This window comes from Chamaea fasciata, unplaced genomic scaffold (genome assembly GCF_029207755.1).
Source record: "Chamaea fasciata isolate MVZ Bird 193981 ecotype frontalis unplaced genomic scaffold, bChaFas1.0.hap1 SCAF_1, whole genome shotgun sequence".
Classification (NCBI taxonomy): Eukaryota; Metazoa; Chordata; class Aves; order Passeriformes; family Sylviidae; genus Chamaea; species Chamaea fasciata.
Genome location: NW_027094086.1, coordinates 125193567 through 125219880, shown reverse-complemented (window position 1 = coordinate 125219880; position 26314 = coordinate 125193567). Strand labels below are relative to the sequence as shown.

General features: G+C 37.3%; 1 protein-coding gene across 12 annotated transcripts in view; it reads right to left on the bottom strand.

Annotated features, from left to right (window-relative positions):
* The window catches only part of ETV1 (ETS variant transcription factor 1), a 115747-nt gene that overhangs the window by 41954 nt on the left and 47479 nt on the right, over positions 1–26314 (bottom strand). For 4 of the 12 annotated variants that reach the window (XM_066196595.1, XM_066196612.1, XM_066196622.1 and 1 more), the window contains 5 exons: positions 25289–25891; positions 23667–23801; positions 22795–22882; positions 21006–21053; positions 10968–11021 (listed from right to left, as the gene is read on the bottom strand). In XM_066196595.1, coding sequence (XP_066052692.1) covers positions 10968–11021; positions 21006–21053; positions 22795–22882; positions 23667–23711 — 235 coding nt within the window. In that variant the 5' untranslated portion in view covers positions 23712–23801; positions 25289–25891. The other 8 variants (XM_066196636.1, XM_066196651.1, XM_066196588.1 and 5 more) reach the window with 8 other exon arrangements.

The window sequence follows — 26314 nt, the reverse complement described above, 5'->3', positions numbered from 1 at the left end:
GGGCGGTGAGGCAGGACGAAGAGCTCTCCCTGCCCCCAAAATAAACAGAGGCTTAGGGCTCTCTGGAGAAGGAAGTGGTAACCTAATAAAATTAAACCAGCTGGGTTCTGTAGCAATTGAAGTAAAACACGTGGATAGCTGAAGATGATTATAGAGAGGGGAAAAAAAATCCAAAGAATTTTTAATCCCTCTATTCTGGATCTGCAGCCTCCACGACTGCACAGAGCAACAAGGCTGCTCTTCACCTGCATTTGCTTTGTTAAAATCCTGGGAGGAGATCAGGGGCATTTGTTCCTACAGTTACTGATAATGCATCTGGCTCCAAAGGCTCCCAGGCACGGTGCAAAAAGAGGCAATCCACCTTTAGAGCTTCTGCTAAAGAGGAAGTTCTTAATGTAAAATCAAGCCTGGGAGAAAACTTAAATTGTATTCCTACCTAGGAATTATCAATAAAGTTAAATGCAAAGAGAAGAGCTGGCCACTATATCAGGGTCTGTGTGCTTTTCTGAGGACAGGATTTCCATTTGCAGCAATTTTCAAAATTTAATTTAAATTGTGAGAGGTAATGGCTAAGCACTGCGTAACTTCCATTACTAAAATATCCAGTAATATCCCAGCATTTTACACATACACACACACGCACACTTTCCACTTCAGGTAACTGCAGTTTGACAGTTTCAGGTCTGGATTTGAACAGATTTTGTAGAAACAGAATTATGAAGAAAACTCTGGAACTGTAACAAGCATTTTTCCCAACCAGAACAATAAACTCTCAAATTAACCATTTTGTATTTTCTATTTATTGTTTCAAAGGTATCATCAACTTGATATTTAGGAAAGATGCCTACAGCAGAAAACAAACAGTAACTGATTCTGCCTCATTTCCCCTCTTACGGAAAAGTTTCAAGTTACATCAATACAATTATTATCTTTTTTGGTTTTTTCTGATGGATTCATGCAAAGAGCTAACAGCCATCTATAAACAAGAGGGCCACTGATCTTGTTCTTGCTGCTGGACAAAATGTGAAAGAAACTGGATTTAATTGCTGGTTCGGCCATAATCCAAACAACCGGTGTCAGAAAGCTGATTCTAGTTTGAAGTAGCTCAGCCTCAGGAGCCTACCCTCAGAGACCCATAACCAATGTGTCAGTTTGTGTCCCTATAAAAACAGGAATAACCTCATAATAAAAGAGCATCCTAATAAAAGATTATACTTAAGGATAATCATGCCTGTCAGTTACTCAAGTATATGCAAAAGCAAGAGAAAACAATAAATAATGAAATGGACTCCACACTGATTGCTTTCCAGCATGAATTAAACAACTAATTTAAAAGATTATTTACAATTCATTTTTATTTTAGCAGTTCTCAATAATAGGCACTAAAAAGGAACAAAACTGCATTTTGAAATTATTTTTAATTCAATTTTGCCTTTAACAATAAGTATATATTCATAAAGCAAGTATGCACTAACTCAGGGTAGCTAATGGGATGTTTGTTTACTTCATGTGGAGAAAGAGACTGTCACCACTCTAAAATATATATGTCCTCCATGCTTCAATGTTCAATTTTCACAAATGCTCACCAATAAGAACCCTAACAGATCTTTCAAGTAAGGCTGAAATCTAATTCTCTAGCTCACTACTAAAAACTACTGCAAAACCTGCAGTCTTCAGTGGAAAAGGTGTGGGCCATTGAAATAAGTCAACAGTAAAAACTCAGCTCACAGTTTTTATCACTGATTCAACAGGGAAACAAAGAAGCCATTGTCAGAAGTGGTTACGTCTGGGAACATAAAGTCAAGATTATATTTAAGTAGGCCGATTTTCAAAGACTCTTAGCAAAGTGCTCTTTCTGGAGCCAGTGGAAGTTTGACCACCTGCAACCAGGTGCTAGTTCTCAGCACAGATATTTAAGGCTTCTGCTGCTACTTAAAGCATTCCTAATGTATATGAGACTTGCAACAGAATGTACATTACCAATACACTTGCTGATGTTTTCTGAAGCCAAACATTCCTAAAGTTTTATGTTTACTTTATATGTGCGTATAGTCAGTAAGACTGACAAATGCATGCTGTATTTCCTGTATGCATGTATGCACATATACATATATATATAAACACACACACAAATTGATTTTATAGACTTGTATTAATCCAGTTCTCAAATTCTAATCCCAAATTCTTGAAACTTATCTTTACAGAATACTGACACTTTAAAAAGTCCCTGTTGTCTCCATTTCTCTTATTGCTTTGGTCATGAGAAATTTTATTAACAGATGGTTAGTAAGGAAACATGGCATGCAGTTTCAGCATAAAGACAGAGTATTAAAGAAGAATTAAACTGTTTATCTTTTCTAGCTATGCATTATAAGCAGAAAGGAAACAACCTTTGAGCAAAGAGGATCAAATTAGCAAGACTGGGAATTCTTTTTGCACATGTCATTTTTCAAATGTCCTTGATGACGACTCATAATGTATAAATTCAAAGACAAAAACCTGGCCAGTCAGTAACCTTCCTATTCAGTGACTGCAGGACTCGGCAGTAAATGTCAGTGCTAGAAAATATTTCACTACATTAACTTACTGGCAACCACATTTGCTGAATAAGTTCATAAACAGCCACAGGAAAAAAGACAACCAGAAATAAAGCTGCTAAATGATTCACTCTTTTCTAACATGCATAATCCTCAGCTTACAGAAGAAATAGATATGTAAGAAGAAAGATATCCTTTACCAAGACAGTTTACTTCTCCATTCACCTCATCAAGGTCATAACAGAATCCAGGAACTGGTAAGAGTAATGTCTTGAAGACAAAGAGAATGAAGAATAAGTAAAAGGAAAAGAAAATAATCCTTCTCATCTCAGGGAAAAGACGAGCACATGCCTTGATAAAATAATTAGTTTTCCATTTACAAGTTTAAACTAGGTTTAGACCATTCCTAAAAAAAAACCACTGATGACTTCTAAAACTCTAAAGAATTAATAAATATAATCATTTATGCACAATTATCAGCTTATAAATGGCTTCACTGTAATTACTTCCTAGTACTGAAATGCACAGGACCAAAACAAAAGGACTTAGAACCTGAAACAAGGGCTGTTTTTCCTGTATGCTTACAGGGGGCTAACTCTGTCCTACATGACACAATTGTGTCACAGACTCCTCAGTGCTTAACTGATGTCTTGAGGAGTTTCACTCTCTCCTCCTTTTCTTAACTGCTATATCCCTTGAAAACTTCACAGCACTCTGCAGGAGAGCCTGATTTCTATCTCCAGTTGCTGAGGCAGCAAGCAGAAATAAAAAGTTAAAAAAATTATACAGACCGCAAATACATTTTACATGAAGAAACCTATGTAATATATAGAAGTGGATCAACTCAGCTTGCAGACTGCCTCCTTATTTTACATCATTCCAGAGCTTATAGATTTTCAAATCAGTATTTACAGTGCTCTTGAAATACAAAACTCATTTTGCGAAAACACTGCATGGAAAGGACTTTAAGGAGAATAAGTGTTTTGTATCAAAATAGAATCACAAAAGCCCTTCAGTCTGCCTCGCTTGGTTTCAGCGTGGAAATACAGCTAAAAGAAGTTTATGCACACTTAAACACAACTGAAACTGAAAAAATGTTCTAATACATATACATACTCCTGATGAAATTAACACCTATCTGGTTTAAAACAGAAATAAAGGTAGTGTTAAGAAAATACTGCTGTGACAACTTACAGTTGTCGCTTGCATTTCCACAGATGAAACCTTCACAGAAGGAAGGAGGGGAGGATCCCTCAGAGAGGAAATAGAAGGTTTTATCAAAACTGAGAATTCAACATTTTGAATAAAATATGTTTAATGTTTTTGTTTTCATGTAAACAGACCTTAGGAAGTGATCTGACAGCCTTAAGAAATTACCATTTGAAAGAAAAAAAGGTCTACATGCTTCATCTTTGATCTAGGAGACAGATTTATCACAGGACAGGATGACTGAAGTTTATTCATTAGCTGATAACCTTCACATGCAACCCAAGCCTTTAATCTGCAATAAAGCAACAAAAAAGGATGGGGCTCTAAGGAAAGGAAACTAACTCAGCTTGGCTGAGCAGGGACATGGCCGTGGAAGGGCATTGGGGAGACAGGGGCACAAAACCCCACAAAAAGAGCCCTATCCAGCTGCCTGGGCTTCCCCATGCCCCACACTGCTGGAGACCATCAGGTGCAGCTTGGTCCTGTGCAGTTAAACCAGTCTGCATAAGGTGTCTGCTGTCTCTGCAGATGCCCAGAGGTGCCTTTCCATTAGCAATAAAATTCACATCACAGCCTGCTGGGCACTCTGAAAGAGAGATTCAGCTTTAGAAGTTTTAAAAATCAAAAGCTACGTTCCTGATGGGGTCTTCTAATTTGTTTCACAGTGCTACTGCCACCACCAGTATTTACATAATCTGTGAGACACTACCACTACCACAATCCAGGAGAAACTTAAATCTTTGCACCTCCAAAGCTGGAAATTTAGTATAAAAATACAAGCAGAAAAGCAAATAAACAGAAACTGCTTATTAAAATCAAAGCAAGCCCTCAAATGTTCCATTATTAAGATCACAAGTTAAAGGCATTATGATCGACACCCTCCCTCATGGTAAAACTTTTTCAAGAATCAAATCTTGCAATTATGGCAGATTAATAAATTATTAATTATTAAATCTGCACAACTATATGGCATTTAAATATGGATTTAAATAGTTCCAAAAATCTTATGGAGGAAAAAGATGAAAACCAAAACCCTTATTAGCACAGGCTAATGCCCACAATAAGCCACAAAGTGAGTTTTCTGAAAGACACCAAATCCTAATTTCTTTTGAATGTGAATTTAGGAAAAAAAAAAGAAAAACGAAAAAGGAAAAACGAAGTTAACAGGTGGTAACAGTTTCAGTCCTGCTTTAAACAAAGGAAACAAGTGCTCAGGGATACAATGAAAGAAGCAAGGCTATCTGAGGCAACTATGAAGGGAGATAAGGTGGTCAGCATCGACTCCTCCATCTGACCTCTCCAGCTCTTACAACAGCAATTGCACTGGACTGTCTTTGTAAAATGCTTTTGAGATCTCCAGATAAGTGATCATTAAGAAAGCTGTGTACCTCACAGCAGAGTGATACATGCATTTCTGTGCCTACTTCAAACCAGAAACAAAGATGTTAAGCAACATGCCCAAGGTCATGCAAAGCTAAAGGCAGGAACACACCACAGAGCCCGGACTCTCACAGCCCTTAAGAAACAATCCATCACAGTCAGGCATGCATTAAAAGAAGTAAGCAAATGTCTCTGTATTTGACAACATCTGACCTATGGAAGGAAGTAGTTTCAAGACAAGTGGCAAGAAACAAAACAAAGCTGCAGCAGAAAGCCCTACCAGAGAATAGCTCAGCACCAGGAATAAGTAGCACCACCTTGCAGGATATTTGTCAGACTGCCTGCTGTAGCACCACACTTGCAGAGCTACACTCAAAGGAAAGGTTATTCCAGACACAGACTCTAAATAAAGGCAAAATAAAATTTAAAAAAAAAAATCTCAAAAAAACAACCTGAAAAGATGCTGGTGTGTGCAACTTGCCACACACAGACAACCAAAACGCTACCAACTGTAATTTCTAGAACATTGTGCACTACCAAGACATGACTACCAGCTGCCTAAGAAGTGAATCATCACATTAAAAAAATGACATTTTTTAATCCACTAAAATCTTTTCTAGAAGCTGCAAAATTAAACTATTCTGCATCAAAACCAGAAACAATTCCAGTAAATAAATAATATCAGTAAATTCCATTTTAACTTCAGTAGATCTGTCAGAACTCCTAGTATTCTGTTGTTTTCTACTTTAATTGTGTGGGGTTTCTTCTCCAAAATATGTCAAAATAAGGGAAAATTAACCTCTATCAATTTCTCACCAGCTCTTGCCATACTAAAGGAAGCAGAAAATGCTCTTCTAATTCTGAAATTCACTTTTGAAATTTAAATCACAGGAAGAAATCAAAAGAAAACAAACAAAGCATTTTTTTTATCTGGTAATGCAAAAAAAAAAAATCATTATTTTGTATGCTGAAAATATATAAATAAATATTGAAGCTTTTCCTCATTTAAACTGCATTTGGAATATCCTACACCATTAGTTAAAATGACAGAAGAATACAGCTACCTGAAGCCTATGTAAAGAATCTCTCTTTAACAGGCTTTTAAAGATTGAAGCCAGAGCATCTAAAAAGCACATCCCTGAATAATTTAAGATTCCTGGCATCTACATTGAAAGCACACCTTTACTAAACCTGGAGGAACAAAAAAAGAGGTAAGAGAAAGAATAAAGGTCATGAAAGATCAGTGACAAAATCACTACTAATAAAAGTATTTTTCCTATCTTAAAGTTTAATCAGACACGGAGAAGCACCGATTTTTACAGCCAGCCCTTCCCATTTACTGTCAACAGATGTGGTCTAACACTAACATTTACCCCTTGGCAGTGTTAAGTTAAGGCTGTGATGATCTCAGAAACAATACAGGAACAAAATAAACGAGAAGGAAGGAAACTGATCAAGAAGGTGAAGCACAAGACAAATCCTCATTAACAGAAACTCTGTAACAAATAAAAGCCAAAACCTAGAATTTATCATTAATTTTAAATACGTAACTGACATTTCAGGGCAAAAGAAAAAAAATGAAAAAGAAAACTCTGAAAAAGTAGATCCATGCAAATACATATTATTAAAACAAAATAAACCATGATTATGGTTTAACTATTAAGACACCAGGCAATTCAGTTTGGTGCAGAGTAATCCCCATTTATAACCAACTGTACCAAGGTTGCATTACAATTCAGTGTTTTGTTGACAATACCAAGTTTTCCTTGCCAACTACATCTTTTAAACATCAGCAAATCCTACCTACTTCCTCTTGTGTCTGTCACAGAAACCATCCAAACAATGGGAGCAAGTAATCTTCACCTCAACAACTATTGACTTCGAGTAAACTGAACACTTTATTCATTTTTGCTGCTGGAGTGGAAAGTCCTTGCTGTTCTACAGTATCTGAAAGCCTTGCCACTGATTACAACCAGTTCAGGATCTGGCTCCTCCTCAGTATATGAAAATGAACTTGAAACAATAGGAAACCTTATCTGAAGAAGTTAACACAGGTCGCCCTTCTCTAAATGTGGATACAGACTTTATATGGAGGGAAAAACAGCTTAGTTAGGTTTTATGAATTGGATACGAATTAGGAAAAAGTGTCACATGCAGAAGGCTGATTTAAAAAAAACACCCCAAAACATTCACCTTTTTAGAGGAAAGAGTTTTTTTTTCACTTTTGCTTTACACAACTTTTCATGTTATTGTTAGAGAATAGTCATTAGGAAGTTACTTGAATGTTCAGCAAACAACTGAACTGCATTATAGAAGCAGGTTCAAAAAGAGACAAAACCAACCTGCCTAAAACAGAATTTTTGAGTAAAAGCCTGTAGAAGTGATTCCTCCTTCCTGTGGAATCTTTATTTCTTGCGAGAATGGAAATGAAAAAGTAAGGAATTACATTATTTAATATGCAATTCAGTATTTTTCCAGTATAACTTCAAACAAACAAACAAAAAAAAATTATACACATTTTTGTCTCTTAGAACTCAAGAAATTTCAGTACTCACAGAAAGCAGAAAGGTACAAGAAACCTTTGTTTTGTTTTCCAAATTTCACCTTAACAAGCTAGTCGTTATCTACTCTAAATTCCACTCACACTAAACAAAATTACAAAAAGGTTCTTTGTGATAGGTATGCCAAGTTAAAAAATATTTAATAAAAAGGTAAGAGAAGATGGGGCTTTGATGACAAAAAAGTAAGATTTGAAAGTGCAGGCATTACTAAGATTCTTATGGTAGGAAGGGCCTCTTTCCAGAAGACATAAAGGAGTAACAAAATAAATTTTACTTTTAAACAGGTAAACTGACGCTTAAAGCTTGACATGCTGGATGCTTAGCTAACAGAAATTTGCGTAATTCCAATAACGTCAATAAAACCACATGAAGTTATGCTAGCTGTTGATCTCACTCATAATATCTAAAGCCCACACCTAACTATAAATACACATATTATGTTTGCTTTTCAAAAACTGATTGAAGTTTAATAGCAACTCATAATTGAAATATTCATGATCCCAAGCTAGCTTTGAAGTTAAATCCCTGAGTGGATAAAGTGGACTGTATATCTAATCTAAACTAAATGTTTCCCCTAGTTACTAATACCAGTGCAGTTTCACTAGTTAAAATCATTATTACAGAAAATAAATGCAAAAGCCACAGCACTTTAAGGGGCATTGAATCCTGCTCAGTGCTAGGACACAGCACATGATCTTGGTAGTATCAGTTCCTCCGCTACTTTCCACATCTTGCTTTAAGAGCTGACTTCTTCAAATCATCAAGCTGGTGATTTCTAGGCAAGAAAATTTTAACCGCATTGTTCTAGAACTGCCACTGTTGCTGAAGCTTCCTAAGTCTCCTTTTCATGTTTCAATTTAACATCACAACTTTCAATTTAACAGCACAGATCTGTCTAGGCTTTAAAGCCCCATTCTCAAGCAATGAAGCTAGAAATAAAATGTCTTTTTGTACCTGGACTGCAGATTGTAACTGTTTCACGGGAACACTTTAGGTTTTTTTACACACTTTGCACATCACTTACACACCCTTGTCTGCAGCTCCATAAATGAAATTTCTGTAGCAAAGTACAGTTTAGTTTAGATGCCTTTGAACTAAAGTGGCTGTCACCCCCTGCATCCGTTTACACTTCTGTCCTTCCTCATTTTTGGCTCAATTAAATGTATTAAACACTAAATCTATGAAAGCTTGTCCATTCTCTCCCATGTGAAAACTAAAAATAAAAATTAAAATAAATAAAATAAATTCAAGTAGATTTTTAAAAAAAGAAGTCAAGTGCTTCTGCCAGACTGCTGCCAGTAACGGGCTCAGTACCGCACAGTTACAGACTATACAGAGCAAGCCATTATAATGGAGTTTGAAGGCAGGCTTGGATCCTAGAGAAAACAGTCACAATTGTGCTACTTCTGCAGCAGTAATTTCCCCATAGCTTTGGTTATGTTGATCTCCATTCATGTTTTGCAGAGCCCACAGCTACATACATTATATCCAAGTATATGTCTGAAACTCCATAACCTTTGCCAGAGTAACTCTCCAGGAAGCTCTCCTGACCTTTACTTAAGATAAAGAAACCAACTGAAATTAAGAAATAAATGTTCCTTTGATAATACTGTGTAAGCTGTGGCTAAGGAACTTTGAAACACAACAGCATTAATAAAATAGCCATATTAGGAGAATTTCTTTATCACCAAAAGCAGTGGCCAGCTTCAATGGGGCTTTTCATCCACAAATTATTTTCCAAGAATCATTGACTTGTTGTGTAACAATGATTGTGGGTTAATAGAAGCCCCAGTTGAACTTTGTACTCTTACACAAAGGTATACGTATGAATGACTATATTTGGACACAGATCCATATGTAAAGAAAGTATGGATCATATAAACATATCTGATTTTCAATTTTTAGATTGTTTTGTCTTTCATATTATAATTTTTTTCAGAAAAAGTCTTTGAAGACAATGGTAAAACAAACCCAACCAAACTTCTGTCATAAAAGGCAATTTTCAAAGTTTAAAAGTGACCATGATTGTTGGTTAGCACACATACAGGATCTTTGAAAGAAAAACTAATTTAAATTGTTGCTGTGCAGGGATACTATCATGCACAGCAACAATTCCAGGGGATTAAAAAAAAAATTGGGCTTTTTTTTTTACAAAATGCTGTTATGAATACTTTCCATAAATTCTTCTTAAAACAGCTCCTTAATAACTAGAAAAAAATAATCTAAAATATTTATAGGAAAAATTCAGCAAGTGTGAATTTGTTTTTTGGGTTAAAGACTATTTTAATGCAATTTTTCCTAATCTCTCTAATATTAATCTTAATTTTTCAGTACATGAATGCTGTGTTTAATAGCTATCTGGTTTAGTGAACTGCAGTAATTCACTCCAATAGGATAAACTATTTAAGTCATTCAGCAAAATGGAAAAGCCACCATGTGCTCTGCTACAATGAGCAGACACTGTTTAGAAGAGACCTCTGATGACGGGGAGAAGCCTTGCCGTGAAGAAGAAAACTGCAAAAAGAAGCTCCAAGAAGTCTGAGACTTTATCAGCTGTTTCTCATGCTATGCCCGTGCAATCACCCAATACCACAGAACAGCTGGTACAGCAAAACTGAGCCAGTATTTAACTGAATAGGAGCGTTTTCATAGGTAAAGGCAAGACTTGAGGGGTACAGGTTGATAAAAATAAGTTTAGGGTCTTGTTTAGTAAGTAGAAAACAATGCAAAGCACGCAGCTTAACGTAACTCCTGCTTTCACCAACTAACTCAAAGGAAAATATTGTTCGAGCAAGAAAATGCCACATGCTAAGACAACTTAAAAAAGTTTCAGCTGTGGCTGTATTTGATTGATTATGTGGAGAAAATATTTATTTATTTATTCATACACAAAACATGTTGAGCAGCCTGACTTCTGCTCAGCAGAATTGCATCCTACATCCCACCGTATCTGATCTGTACCGGCTAAAAAGCTCCTCTGCTCACACTACAAAGAAAACTCCTTCCACCTCCACAACCTAAGTTTTTCAATGTTCCCTGGGGCTGTGGGTGAAAATAACAGGAAAGGGCCCCGTGCTAAAGGTTATACCTTCAGCCAAACAAGTTCTTTTGGCTGCACATCAAAATGCCACTTGCTTTATCTACTCATCACGCTGATGTCACTGATCAGCAAAAAGAGCTATCACATGACCACAGATGACAAAATAAATAGCAAATATGAAGACACAGATATATAAATATATATATATTTTAAGAAAGTGATGATTTGTAATATACTTACAACTTTCAGCCTGATAGTCTGGCACAAACTGCTCATCATTGTCAGGCACCTGAGCTGAAGAAAGGAAAACAAAAACAAAACAAACAAAAAACAAGAAACAAGAATTAAAAGAAGCCATTAAAGCATAAATAAAGACTCTTGTACCTAATTTAAAGAACATTCAAATTTAAAATTTAGACTTTTTTTTTTGTTGTTTCTTCATTGTTGAGTATGAAAATCAGGCAAGCACATCATTTTAATATCAGATAAACCCTGGGGTGAAGCTGTGTGGTGCAGTGTTAGTCCACAGAAGCCCAGCACAGAGCAACGGGAATGGGAGGATGTGGGGGCTCACTGGCCCTTCCTCACTCCCTGTACCAGGGTCTGGACCTACCATGCCACTGGTAAAACTCATTAGTGCTCATTTTCAAAATATCTCCACATAAAGTCCACATAAAACAAAATCCCACTGATTAATACTAAGGCTTCTTTAACCTTAAACCACCACACCTTCGGCTTACTTAAAAGTGATTCCAATTGTTCATGGCAGTCAGCCAACACAGTAGGGATTTTCTGTTTTTGTTTTAAATATTCAAAAGAACAATTTTACCAGACCACAGAATTCCTGGTTCAATTACAACATTTCAGACATCGAGAAAGATTTACTTAAAGCAAAAAAATCCTGATTAACATCCATTTGCCTTTTGTAAGATCGTCTTTGCTTTTAGGAAACTTCCATCACAAACCTGAGCTATTAAATACAAACATTTCACGGTCTGCTGATAGATAATTTTGCTCCTCTGGTACCACATTTCCTTTTCATTGTATATCTAAGACATTAGCCATCTCTCAAACTGCATGGTAAACTCATTTAAACCATTTAAGCTGAAATACCACTAAATGTTTATTATAGATGAATACATTCAAATAACTGCAGAACGTTACATAGAGAAACGGCATCCTCGGAGCATGACTGATTCTGGTACATCACGAGAGAGATCCAGCTTATCTTCTCTAAACTTTGTCATCTTTTCCTCAACATATACACTAACAGGAATCACCACAGCAAAGCTGCATAAAATTATCGTTTAAAAAGACTTTCCGCAGTTCTTGGCCAAAGACAAGCAAATAATTCATATGATCTTAATTAAAAGTTAACATCTGCCGTGATCTGGTTACCCAACAAGATTTGAAAGGTAAATGCTGCTTATGTAATCACTTATTGAAACTGTAACTATCAAATGTTCTCAAATACATCAAATGATAAAATGTAACTTTAATGCCCTTTGGAACACTTTCTAGCATAGGAAGTACATATTCCCAATTATATATGTGCAATTTCTAGTAGTTTTAATATAATTTGCTTGAAGTAAAAAGATATATTTAATTTAAATTACTCACAATTATTTTGAATGTGCACTACAGTGCTCTTCATGGACCAGATCTCCACTCCTTTACTCAGGAAATATTTCTAATGACTTAACTGGAAGTTTTTTTTCCTGGGTAAAGAGTTCAGAATCAGGCTCATAATACTGAAAAATTTTTGCTCTGGGTTTTAAAATAAATTTTAAATCCTACTGTCTCAATTGCAGCAAATACCCCTTAAAAACAAATTAACTTGGAAATGTGCAAATACAGATTTGAAAAGAAGTGTGAGTAAGATAAATACACTAAGTGTAATTAGCCTTACTTTGGGGAAAAAAAAAAAAAGCATAGCTACTGTTGCTTTGTTGTTTGGGTTTCTAATTAAAAACAAACAAACAAAATCAAACCCAAGAGTAACCCATCCTTTCAGAATAAACCAGTACCTCTGAGGACATATTTATTCCTCGAAGTTTGAACCTGTATAAAACAGTACCAACCCAAATATTCCCACTATTTTGATGCATTCAATTTCTCTTTCTTCCAGAGAAACCACAGAAGTCTTACCGAGAACGAACTCAGGGACAGGATGAGCCTAAACACTAATGCTCCGCAATTTCTGATATTTCATGCAACTGACTACATGTGAATGTTTGGCCTTTTCTTTACAAAAATGCCAACTATTTGACTGTCACAGAAAAATCTGATTATGAAATCAAGGTCTTCTGCTTAAAAATCAGTTCCTAAGATTTCTTATATTTCCACTTGCTTTTGAAGCGTCTGTGAGTACATTCAGAGTTAAAGTAATTGAATCAAGTAACTTCTTGTTTACAGAAGATACATCCCACACATTTTTCCTAAGCCAGCTATCATTTTCAAATGCAGCAAGGAGATTAGCAGAATTAATTTTTTTTAACATGCACCTGCATTTTATATGTACATGTATATGTAGAGAGATATATATAAATTTGTGAATCTAGGATATCTTTAAAAGCCACAAAGAAAGCAAAACCCCTTCTGTTTAAATAAAGAGGCTACATTTAGTGGTTGCAAAACAGGGATAGAAATCTCATATAACTTTCCAGAGAGCATCCTCTGTGCACTGGACAGCTTCACCAGAGCTTCATTCTGGTTTTACCAATTTAATTTGACTTAGTCCAGAAAAAAAAATCTGTTGTAGAGATTTATGCAGATAACAGTAAGTAAGGTCCCTTTTTTTTTTTTTTTTCTTTTTTTTCTTTTTTTTTTCCCCAGCCATAGAGTAAGAAAAAATCAAAATATATCTGGTTGAACTGTCATGGAAACCACTATCTTACTGCCATTACCCCTGGTTTGTTCATGTTTGTGGAGTGAACAAGAATAATGTACTTCATTCATGGATCCCCAAAATTTATGAAGGCATATTTAATAGAGACTGAGCACATCACTTTAACGGTACTCTAGAAACAGGTGGAGACTGTGCTGTCAAAATTTACTTTAAATGCAATATTAACAAAGCCTTAAAAGCCTCTGTAGAGAAAGGAACACAGCAAGTTAAGAAGTGTTTAAAACTCTGCCAAATATAAACAAAACAAATAACAGCATCCAAAACATTCAAATTAGGAACATGCATTTCCAACTGGAATGTAAATTTAGTAGCATCAGTACCTCAAAAATGAGCCCACAAGTCTATACAGAGAAATCAAAAGGACTTGCTAACTGGTAGAAATGAGAACTTAAATTATTTTTTCCTTAATCTGATATTATTCTTAAACAAGCAGAACTGAAACTTGCACATGACCATACTGCTGAAAGGCAAACACTCATTGTCACAGAGAGATTCCTTCCACCAGCACCTTGCTGTAAGATGCTGTATCATTGGGATATATCATCCCATTGCTCAAGCAGAAGAGGGCTTTTATACCTGGATTTTGGATAATTACAGGTAGATTTTGCAGCAAATTAAATAGGCAAGTAAAGACACTTCGACATGAATATCTGAAAGGAAAATGTAACTTTCAGCGTCACAACTGTCTACAGATTTATATACATAGGGCATTCATTTCCTCTTTTATTCACAATACTACAACTTAGCACGGCTGCCATAAAAGCTTCTGTTAACATACACAAGACACTGCATAAATCACCAAAACTTTTTTTTTTTTACTTTGCCATTCAGAGGAAAATTGAAAAAAGATATCTGAAATGATCACCCATCTGAATGAGAACATTTCCTTGAGCTACTTAATTATGGGGGTTTCAGAAGGCAAGTATATTCCAAAAGACTAATAAAAGGTTTTTAAGGATATTAAGCACATGGCTTTTACTGCTTATAGCAGAAGCAGCTACATTAGTTCACTCTATATTCACAGCCATCAAGACTCAGACTCCTGAAGCAGACAACATCTGCAGCACAAACTATCCAACTCAGCCTAGAATGTTACAAAAGTTTTTGGTTGTTGTTTTTTTTTTTTTCTTCTGACTACAGCTATAAGGTCTCGAGAGGATTTGGAAAGCATGCAGAAATGTTAATGATGATCCTAAGATGTTATCAGTTTACGTTTTACAGTTTCACTACCTACTGAGCTATGCAAACATTTACAGCACAGAAATACTTAATATTTGTTTGCAGTTTTTAGAGCTTTAAACACTCTTTGAAAGGCTGAACTGACGGCTCATTTTGCAAAGAGAAAGCAATTTGGAGGAAAAAAAAAGTTTAGAACTCGGGCCTGTTAGCGTTCTTTCATTGCAAGTAAACAAAAAGTCCCCATTAACAAGCATCCAGGACAAAAGGAGTTAATATTTAATTAAAACCAGCTCTATCCACTGTAACAATGACCTGGAGCCAAACAAGGCAGAAGATGTATGAGTCATTCTTTCTGCCAGTGAATGAGACAGCTGATCTCCGAAGCAATTCCTCAAGACAAGCAGTCAGAACTGGAGTTCTGCCTCCATTCACAAAAACACAGTCCAGCATGAACCATGTGGCCCCAACCACAAGCTTTTCATGTCACACCCTTCCAGAAAGCTACAGCAAAGTAAACTTGAACTTTAGGCATAAACACAATGATTTCACTGCTTTGTCTCAAGATGCAGCACAGACCTGCTGCGGAACGTTATTTAATAAATGAAAAGTTAAGCAAACTATAAAGGGCTTAAACTTAACTCTTCCTTCTCCCACTCACAAACTGCTTCCGAAAGCTCAGCTGCACTCCAGAGAAAGGTGTTCCTGTTACAAAAAAACTGGAAACTGCCCAGAAAAACAAGAAGCTGAAAACGCTTCACTTAAAACTTTATTTTGGGTAGCAGAGCACTTCCTGCGGTACTGTGTGCTCTGACCTCATGCTTCACTTTTAGAGCTAAGAGCAATTAGTTTTAAAATATCCATCATTTATTCAAAGTGGCAAAAGAAATTGAAATTGACAGGAAATTCTATATGAGCAGCAGTATTTTGGCCTTAGCTAAAATAAGACTTCGGACCTCAACAGTAATGGATCTATTGAGTTTTCTTTGATTCATTGTCACTTCTGAATATCTGAAAGACTGGCTAAATTGTAAGTATTCCTGCAAGAGCTGGGGTGGGGGATTGTTGGTTGGTGGCTCCTCTATTTCCACGAGAACAACTGTTTCTGACAAAGCAGCATTGGGAAGGCAAAACAGTGATAAGTTTCAAGATGGTAAAAAATATTATTTCCCATAAGCACTGGATCTGCTGTCAAAACAACCCCAAACCCTTTTTACATAACGTGAGATGCTCTGACTAATGAACTTAAATGCACATCAAAACTAGCTCCAGATCTCAAAATTCTTTCTTACGTGAATAATGCCTAAGAATATGAAGATGGGTTTGCAGAATCTGTTCTTCATTTGCTGCTATACTAAAAATGATAAAAAAGGTTAGCTTAAAAGGAGTACTCACATTTGGTATTTCGCTCCATTGCCTCATGATTAGCAAACCCCTCTACGCTTTTGAAAATTATGATTTTGAGTAAAATTATGTACTTTTTTTATAAAACAAGGAAAAAATGAAAAAGTTTATTACTACAAAGACTTTCAGGCTTATAGGTTTTTGGTGGGTTTATTTCTTTTTTATTTTTTTTTATAACATCCCCTTTCCTTCCATTTTGCCTAATCTAGCTGTTCTTCTTTTTGTGCAGATATTTATGATCATGAGCTGTGAGTATTAGAAAATCAAATCTATCAGATCACTAGAGTCCACAAAAAAAAACAAACAAAAAAGATATTCTCTGTACTACAAACTTAAAGTGTTTTCACTGCTTTTAAGAGTGTTTGTTTCTGTCAGGCAGATTTCAGTCATGAAGGTATTAAATTACTATTTCTTGACTCTCATTGCTCCTATAAAAATGTGGATAGTTCTTGAATGTGGCTACATACCATCTGCCCTACAGTGGCTAAATTTTACAATTTTTTGGCAGAAAAAAGCTAGTTAGCCAGATTAAACAAAGCCACTCTAACTGGACTAATATTTGAAGATCCAGTGCTCTCTTTAATTTAAAGCAATCCTTCAAGACCTCGAAACTATTTCCTCTCACACCTCCTCATTCAAGAAATAAACTACAAGTCAACACACGCTTAGGCATCGCTGCAACACTGGTGGAACCTTCACATTAGGAGAACAGAGGGAAGAAAATTTTTTCTCAAGTTCATTCCAAAGTTGGCCAATAATTACTTGTGAGAAATGACTTACATTCAGATACTAAGAAGTGGCTTCTGAATATCAGTAGCCTGAAGGAACCATCCACTCAATTTAGCTGAGTTGCACTAGAGGCATGAACCCGTTACCTTTAGCTGTTATTTCAAACCATTTACTGTTTACGTAATCTTTTTTGTATGTTTTTCAAATCACACAAAGAACATTGTATTTTATTTTTAGCATATTACCATCTGAGAAGCTTATTATCTGTTGTTCTAGGAAGCAGATCTAGTGCATTAATTTATTGTCTTCACTTGGGATGCCTCTTATGTATCTTGAACAAGCTGTAGGAGAAATTAGTATCTAAATAATATTTTTAAAAATCTGAGTTTTTTGTTAATTTAGTATTCCCCAAAACCAAATGTTTTCACCATAGAAAGGAGACACTCACTCGCTCACAATTTGTTCTCTCTTCATTTTGTTCCACAATGGGTAGGAAGAGCTACCATGACAAGATAACATTAGATTAATATTTTAACCGCTTTTTTCAAGTCACTGAACAATTGCTACCTGACAGAACCAATCTGATTCCAAATACATGGAATCAATGAAGTCATTTTACAGTCTTATCATGTCAAAATGTTGCCACTGAGTTATTTAAATACAAAATAGAAGATAAAATCCAAATAATATTTGTCTTGGTTAACAATAGGCAACTTTAACTATTTCAAGGTCGAACATTGAAAAAATTACTAAAGACTTCCCATTTTCAATTTCCAGCATGAGAAAACTGTTATACCCGATCTTCTGTCTTGCATTACAATTGACACGGGGCAACCTTACTCAGAGTAAGTTTTACATCAAAATAATTTAGTGTCCTTCTTACATATATAATAACACTATACAGAGTAAGAAGCAAAACTCATTTCCATAAAAATCTACTATGCAGCTAGTGGAATACATTTGTGAGCTCTCTGTAAGTAGTATTCAGCTTGTTAATTATGTAGTAATAAAATATTAAACAGGTTACTGAATTGTTTACATTTGGATTAATACTTTAATACAAGTGAACCTCCCACCATTTCCAATAGGAAAAGAATACATTTCTTTTCTGTTTACTTGTTTACCACCAACTTGTCACAGGTGACAACTAACTGTAAAAATCTTCAGGCTAAAATATGTGATGCAGTAAGGACAGCTTCAGGAAAAGCAAAACAAAGAAAAAACCCCAAGCATTATTTTTGTACGTCATAAAATGCAACTCACTTTCTTCTCCTAACTAATAAGTAGATTTTTGACCTGGTTACTCCCCAGTGAGGATCTGAACTAGTGGGAGAAACCTGGTCAGCTGCCACTGCTTTTCTTAAAAAGGGTCAAGATGTTTTAAAATTTCATGGTCATTTCCCTGGCTCCAGAGCATTATGAAAAGAAATATGTAAACAGCATTGATGCTGCCAAATTGGCAGCCTTCTAGCCTAGGAAGGTCCAGAAGAACATAAATGGACACATCTAGCAATGGGTAAACAAGTCTGATTTCAAAATCTGTTTCCTGGCTACGCTCATCCATATAGACATTTGGGCAGAGCTACAATGTCCTCAAACACTAGCATATTATAAAGACTAAGAGAAGTTGTAAAAGGTGGGCGATTTTTTCCTAAAACTTTGGGATCAAGCTAATAGCTCAATATTTGAGGTTGTCATCTTAACTTTTTATTTCACTTTTAGTTTTGCCTTAAGAAAAGCTGTGCTATGTTTGTGTTTCATGAAACAACTCAAACCATGGCATGGCCCGAAACAGAGATTTCCTAAAGTATTTCTAGGACACTGAAAAACCTGTAATACTTAGTTTCAATATACTGTGGACAAATAACATTATTTAGCTTTATTACTTTCTGCTAGGTAAAAAAGTAACTTTTCTTTTCATTTTTAAATATTTACCAGATTATTTTATCTGCCTTTATAAGGTTATTCAACCTAACTGACATGGGACTAGACACCTTCTCTGTCAAAACCCATTTAAATTTATTCAGTAAAATACACTCTGAAAAAGAGGTAAAAAGGCTCTCAAACAAGTGATTCTAGTCTAAAATAAGCAGTGCCTTCAGAATAAAAATTGTCATTACATTAATTGATGTACCTATGCAAATGATCAAATTAGTTTTAAATTCTGCATTATTTTCAAAAGTTCTATTATTATCTGCACATGCATTATGAATCTGCCTGTGTTTTTTTATGACTTAAGATCAAAGAAATTTAATCATTTTTCAGAAACAAAACCATCCATGTCAGTGAAAAAAATCAAACTGAAAGTTAACCTCTAAATTAAAACATAGTATCTTTTGAGTAGCATTTTAACATGTTTCTGATTTGCTAACATGAATGAGATTACACAATGCAAAGAGTTCCTCAAGAAAATTACCACAGGGAGACAGCTACAGTTACACATCTGACCAATATACTACAAAAATGATCTTAGTACAGGACATCCTGTTTTCAATTATTAGGGACGAATTCTATTAGTTCATAAAAATATATCCTCTGTTCCATTAATTTCAGGAGGGGTTTTTGATTACACAGAGAATAACCCCATACTAAAACTAATATTAGCAGAATAAAAATGTCATCAAAATAAACAATACCTCACAACTTACTTATAGGTAAAGAAACTATTAAAGAAGCTGCTAAAAGAGAATCAGGGCACAAGCAAGTAGTCATCAGCAATATTTCCCTTTCTATGAACATTAACAGCAAGCATTTCACCCCAACATCCCTCCTTTCAAACAAGAACAAAACAAAACAACAACAACAACAAAAAAAAACAAACCAAACCAACCCCTCCACCCAAAAAAAAAAAACCCAAACAAACAAACAAAAACCACCGAAAAGAAAAAAAAAAAAAAAAACAGAACATCTCTTCTATAAACACTGTGCACAGTTCTGTACAGGAAAAAAAATTAAACTTATGTGAATACTCACATTCATTTAAATCAGGATGAATCTGGAGAGATTATTTTAACTTGCATCAAATTTTTGTCTATTTCAGATGCAGAACTTTACATTAAAAATTGACCAGAAATATTAAGAACAGATAATGCACAAAAATCTTTATGCTTCAAATAAACAGTACTGCAAATATCAAAGGAAAAAAAGTCAAAAAATGCTGCTGAAAACAAATAGACAAAAAAGGTACTTTGCAACTTGTTAAAGTTCACCTAATGCAGTAGCAAATTTTTGTTACTGTTAAATGAATCTCTCAACAACTACTCAAAATTCAGACTTGTACATTATTGTTCTTAACCCTTGTCTCTTCACTAGAATGTGCTCTGCAAGATTATTTAAAATACTTAAAAGAACATGCATGTCTAAAACAGACCGATGTTAGTTTTCTAATCACCCAGCACAGAATCTCACGACTACAAATACAAAGACAAAAATAACATGCAAAATATTTAAAGGTTTCTGGAGGAAAAAAAAAAAAAAAAAAAAAAAAAAGAAAAAAAAAAGAAGAAGAAGAAAAAAAAAGTACTGGTTAAGTATTTCATACACACCTAATGTTCTGTGTTGTGAACAAGGTGGAAAGAAGACACTTGCACTTAAATCTTGAAGCATCCCGTCCCGATGAACCCAGAGAAACTAATTTCTGCCATCAGAAAAGTACTCCACCAGAACACCAAATAATTATATGTGCTGCTGAAAAGGAAACAGCAAGCCCAGTTCTGGCTGTATGTAGTCTCTCGAGGTACAATAATATAAACCTGATCAATTGCAATTAAAATCTGAACAGAGGCTTAGAACTTGAAGTCTTGGTGCATTAGTTCTTGCCAAAAGCAGATGTGATTGTGAGCTGGAAGCAATTTCTCCTGGTAATTTGTGATGACACTGGGTAGAGCAGCCCCAGAGTCCCCAAAGACAAACTCATCAGAGGCTCTAATGTATGCATGACACATGAGGTGGCTCTTTTAGAGCTCAATTAATTGGGCTGAACACTAAGACAGCAAGTTCAGGACTTTTTTTTTCCCCTCCAGAGTTGTTTTTCCTATTTTACAAGCAGTTTTTTCACATACCTTCTGCAAGCCATGTCTCCTGTAATTGACTCAGATCTTGAAAGAGTTCTGCAAAAAGATAAAGACATGCATAGAAGACTCACACCTTTAATCTCTTCACAAGATTAAAATATATTCAAAATATATTTTTCCTTAAGAACAATATCCATTAATTCTGTTACGGCAGTCAAATGTGCAGAAAAAAGAGGCATTCTGAGGCATCAGTTACTGATTTTTCTACACCTATTAATAAAAACCCAAGCACTTACTGTATTTTCAGCTCTTGAAATAACAACCAGAATCTTAACAGACCTCTGTAGTATAAGAGGCTCATTCAGCAACAAATAGGAAAGTTAAAAATCATAATATTCCTTACAGGTGAACAATATCTTCTTATACAGTTCAGGCCTCCTCCTGTAATATCTGCCTCAGATAAAGCTTGCTTGGACTTCCACAGTTCTGCCTGAGCAATAACTGAGTATTTTTAATAGCAGGGTCATAACTATCATATAAAAATTCTGAAGCCATGACCTGAGATGCTGCAATAGCAAAGAGAAATGGGAAATCTTTTGTACTTCCCCTTATGTTTTACGTCGCATGACATGAGAATAACCACTATTTCCTCTATGCTCACTGTACTTCTTTAAAGCTAAAACCATCTTCTTCATGGACTGAATTTTGCAGCAGCTTATCTTTTGCAATTCACTGAAATCAGTTACTTACAATGGGTGTAAACCAGAGCAGCATTCGGCTTACTTGCCAGCCTCATATACTCAGTTACAAAAATTCTGTTTGCTAAGACTAAGTAGGATATTTGAACTAACAAATGGTTTATTTTTAATTTACTGCATTTTGAGAGAGACTTCCTCTTTTATGAATGCTGACGGATAACTATTTACATATACTGAAATGACAGAGGCTATTCATTTATCCTGTGGACTGATACCCCTCATGCACATTGGGAAATGATTTAACTGAAAATCAGAAAGTTGCTCTCTTTTCAATCTACTTTTCCAAGCAAGTATGGGTTTTGAAAACTGTGCCAGTGTGTTCTTACCCTGATAAGATTTACATAGGGGTAAGCTATAGGCCTCTACATATCTTCCTGTACATATTATGCATTTTCAGGGCTGTAGGCATAGCATAATACTGACCTTGTAACCTAAAGAAGTGTTAACAGCTACTACCAGCCTACAGTTCTCCAGCTACAATCATGAGTGGCTACTGATGGGACTAAGTTACAAATCTTGGACCTCCCAAAACTTTCTCCACTCTAGGCTCCCTTAATCAAAATGCCCTGGATTTTTAACCCTGATAGTGTTTTACAACAAGAGAAACAGACCATCAGAAGCCTAACTATACAGTAAAGCTGGTGAAAATAAAATCTCCACACCCACATTCTCTCACTCCTGCTACCATCAGTGAAGATACACCAGGAAAAAGGACGTTAAAAAATGGGAGGGATGAAGAATGCCCTAAATCTGAAGAGGCCTGATGGTGAAAAAGCCAGGTGTCATGACTTGTGTCAGACGCCGCAAAGGCTCGGCCTCAGTGCGTGACATCCGTGTGCCACATGTGCACAAAATGCAACAGGGTAAGTCAAAGAAAGAGTTTCAACTTTATAAATTTATTGCCTTTGCCAGTTTATTTTGCATTAGTAAATGCAGTTTTCTTGTCTTGTTTATTCAGATTGATCTAGATATATTTATCTCCAACATAAATAAATAAATAAAGAGCTCTCAAAAAGCCTCTCTGCATTAGTAAGAAAGGGAGAAGTGGGGGGGGGTGGGGAGGAACAACAAACCCTCACCTTCTGAATCATGAGCCAGGTCTCTGTTAATGAATTTTCTTTTCCTGACATTTGTCGGTCTCTCATTACAGTTTCTCCCACGCGGATTCTATAAACAGGAAAGATCAGTTACTTTAGAAATCTGAGGTTTGAGATTTGGTTTGGGCTTTTTTTTATTTAATCAGGAATATGCAAAGTTGGCACAAATTCTTTACATTTTCAATCAGGGACTTCTTGCAAGCCTTCAATTTCCAACAAAAGATACTGCTGAGCACCTAACATCCTCCAAAAGATTCCTATGTCTAAATGCAACACATTTCTGTCTATCTATGTAGACATCTATTTGTACAATACATATATAATGTGCTCAAGCAGCAACACAATACCAATAGTATTTTTAGCATCTAAAGTATACAAACCTACACAATAGCCCATTAAATCCCCATAGCATAAGCTATGCAGGAGAACCCAGATATGAAGTTATAATAGACTGCTTTGTTTCCCTGTGTTACTTATAAAATTGTTTGCAAAGTCCTGAAAAAAAAAAAAAAAAAAACAGAGAGGGAAGAAAAAGGTTAATGTTTGTCTCAACTTCATTCTTTTGAACGTTGCAGGCAAACGCAGCCAGAAACTTTGAATGCAGCTGCTGCTGCTCTCGCCTCCCTCATCCGCTAATCATGTGCATGATTTTTTAATCATCCCAAAACTGTCTTTAAAAGAACACGATGCTTTATTGCAATAACTAAGAAGATAGGCTCATCTTGCAAGCAAAGCTCCCAGATGAAGAGTTGCCCCTACAGCCGTAACAAAGCAGAGACTGTGTCTGTAAAACTCCCCCACAGAAATAACTCGGAGTCAAGTTTATAAACACCAACTTTGAACTGATCACTCACATTGGTGACCATGTAAGGCACTTGCTGGTCATAAAATCCATCCATTCTGCAGCTCTTCCACGAGTCTTAGCTCAGTGTTTTTATTTACTGGGCATTTGATCTGGAGATTTCCTCGGGATCTGGACTCCAACCAGCCTAGAGGGGAATACAAGATGGCTTTTAGATTAAAAAAAAAAAAAAAAAAAAAAAAAAAAAAAAAAAAAAAAAAAAAAAAAGAGGCAGCATGAATGAACTGCTTGCATTTGCATACCTAATTAACCTCAAAGAGTCCCATTCATAAAAACAACCCTCCCTTCTTTGCCTTCACCTGGGTTACACGCTCCTGCCAGCAAAACGCGGAGCAAAAGCACTCCGCGGCGGCGGCGGCAGCCAGCGGGGCGAGAGGCAGGGCTTTATTTACACTGCGCCGCGCCCGCGGGCCATCCGCGCCGGCGGCAGCCCCGGCTCTCGCAAGCGTGTGCTCAACTCGTAATGGCGAACGCGGGGCTCGCGGCGGCGGCGCCCGGCGGCCACGCACTCACCGCTCTCCCACACACACACACACACACACACACACACACACACGCACGGCCCCCCCGCCCCGCGCACCAGCCACCTTCTCCCACAGGATCGCTCCCGCAGCCCCACCGCCGCCCCGCCATCCTGCGGGCCGGCGGGCAAAGTTGCGGGGGAAGACCCACCTGAAGGCCACGCGCGGCGATCGGCTGCAAAAAATTCCCTCCAAATTTAATAAAAACATTAATTATTCCCCGGCACTTCCCCCTTGGAAGCCGCGAGCGCCACTGACAGAGCTCAATCCCGTGGTTTTTCCTCTCCTCCTCCTCCAGGGGCCCCCGAGCCGCGCCGGCGGATCCCCGCCGCCCATTGGCTCCCCGCGCCCCCCGCCGGATCGCCGGATCGCCGCGCGCCCGCCCGCCCCGGCCCCGGCCCCGGCCCCGGCCCCGCCGCCCCGCCCGGCCCCGCGGGGGGCGACTGCCGCCGCTGCCCCGACCCTCGCCGCCGCCGGGGGAGTGCGTCGGAAGTCGGCGCTCGGGTGCCCGCCGATATCCCGGGATCCTGCCGCGGGCACGCCGTGTCCCTGACGCCCCCCCGGGTGGCAAGACAACCGCTTCCATTCACCAAAAAAAAAAAAAAAAAAAAATTTAAAGAAAAAGTTTCGCCTCTCTGACTCCGTAAAGCAAAACACTCCCCCCCTCCCCGCACACGCGGGCCCTTTCTGGTGGCAGAGCTGCCCCGCGAAGCGCCGCGGGCGCCCGGAGGTGAGCGCGGCGAGAGATGCTTCGTACCGTTTCGTCCGGAGCTGGTGGCATCCCGGGGCTCATGGTTGCTCCAGTTTTGAGTTTTTTGTTAGGCTTTTTTGGGGTGGGTTGTAATTTTTTTTGGTTCTTTTTTTTTTTTTCGTTGAATCATAGAAAGCAATTTTTATTTCTACGAGGATGACATAATTTCTAGGTTTTGTGGACAGAATTTGGCAGCGCACATACACTGGATCTAGGGAAATTTCTGGTGTAGTGGTGCCAAGACCTACCAAGTTCAGGAGTTCTGAGGACTTCTCTAAGAAAGCAAGCTTTCTGTTCTTTGAACAGAGTGGCTGTTGGAATGCTGTGTCCAAAAACTCTTACCTTTCTGAACGGCCAAGATGCACCAAAGCAGATTGTGTGATTTCGTAACAGCTATATTTGTCCTCTCTTTGAGCAGTAAATTCCAGGTATCACGGCAATCAGGCGGTAAATTTAGGTATTCATGATGCTGTCTTGCTGTGAGATACAAAGTTTCAGGTTTCTGTGATCTGATGTAGTTCAGCCTATACCAAGAAAAGCCCCAAAGCCAGCAAGTCCCGCTTCTCACTCAGACCTTTCTGTGGGCTCACTTTGTAGCTAATGATGTAAAGCCAACTAAAGAAACCCACTTTTCCATAATTTCCCTGTGGTGGTTTTAACAATATTCATGTTACTTCTTTTGTACTACTTTGTTTCAAAAATTGTAATTGTTTCATTACACTCTGTTCTGGAGCGTATTACTCTCTGCCACAACATTTTGATTGTCCTCCTTTCTGATCTCACTATCCGTATTCACTTGTCCACTCCAGCTGAGGAAGAGGGAAGCACCATGTTCCCACCACTCCTGTCCTTCCCATACAGCCTTGTCAGGGAAAACATCCACCACCAGCAGCTCGTTTTTTGTGTTCTTGCTCCTTCTGTTTTCACACACCCATCCCTGCATACCTGCAATTACAATAGAGTAATGTTATTCTAAATGTAAAAACCTATAATGAGTTTATTCTGTTCTTGACCAAGTTTCTCAGTTGTTGTTCCTGTAAGCCAATTTTGTGATAAAATAATAGGTAATTCTACCCCCCCCCCACCATGGGCAGCTCTCACTCAAACAGATTGCTCAAAGCTACATCCAGCCTGGCCTTGGACACTGCCAGGGATGGGGCATTCACAGCTTCTCTAGTGAGGCCGTCATTCGCTTATTTATACCCATACTGAGGCTGGAGCAGCTGCTGGGTTTCTGGGAAGGCTGTGGCTACACGTATGACGCTGGGAAGCAAGTGGCCAATTTAACCCCCGGACCAGCAGAGCTGATGAAACTGCTGTCTCCAGCTGACCACCCCACCCCACAGGATGGATATCTTGAGCCACCTA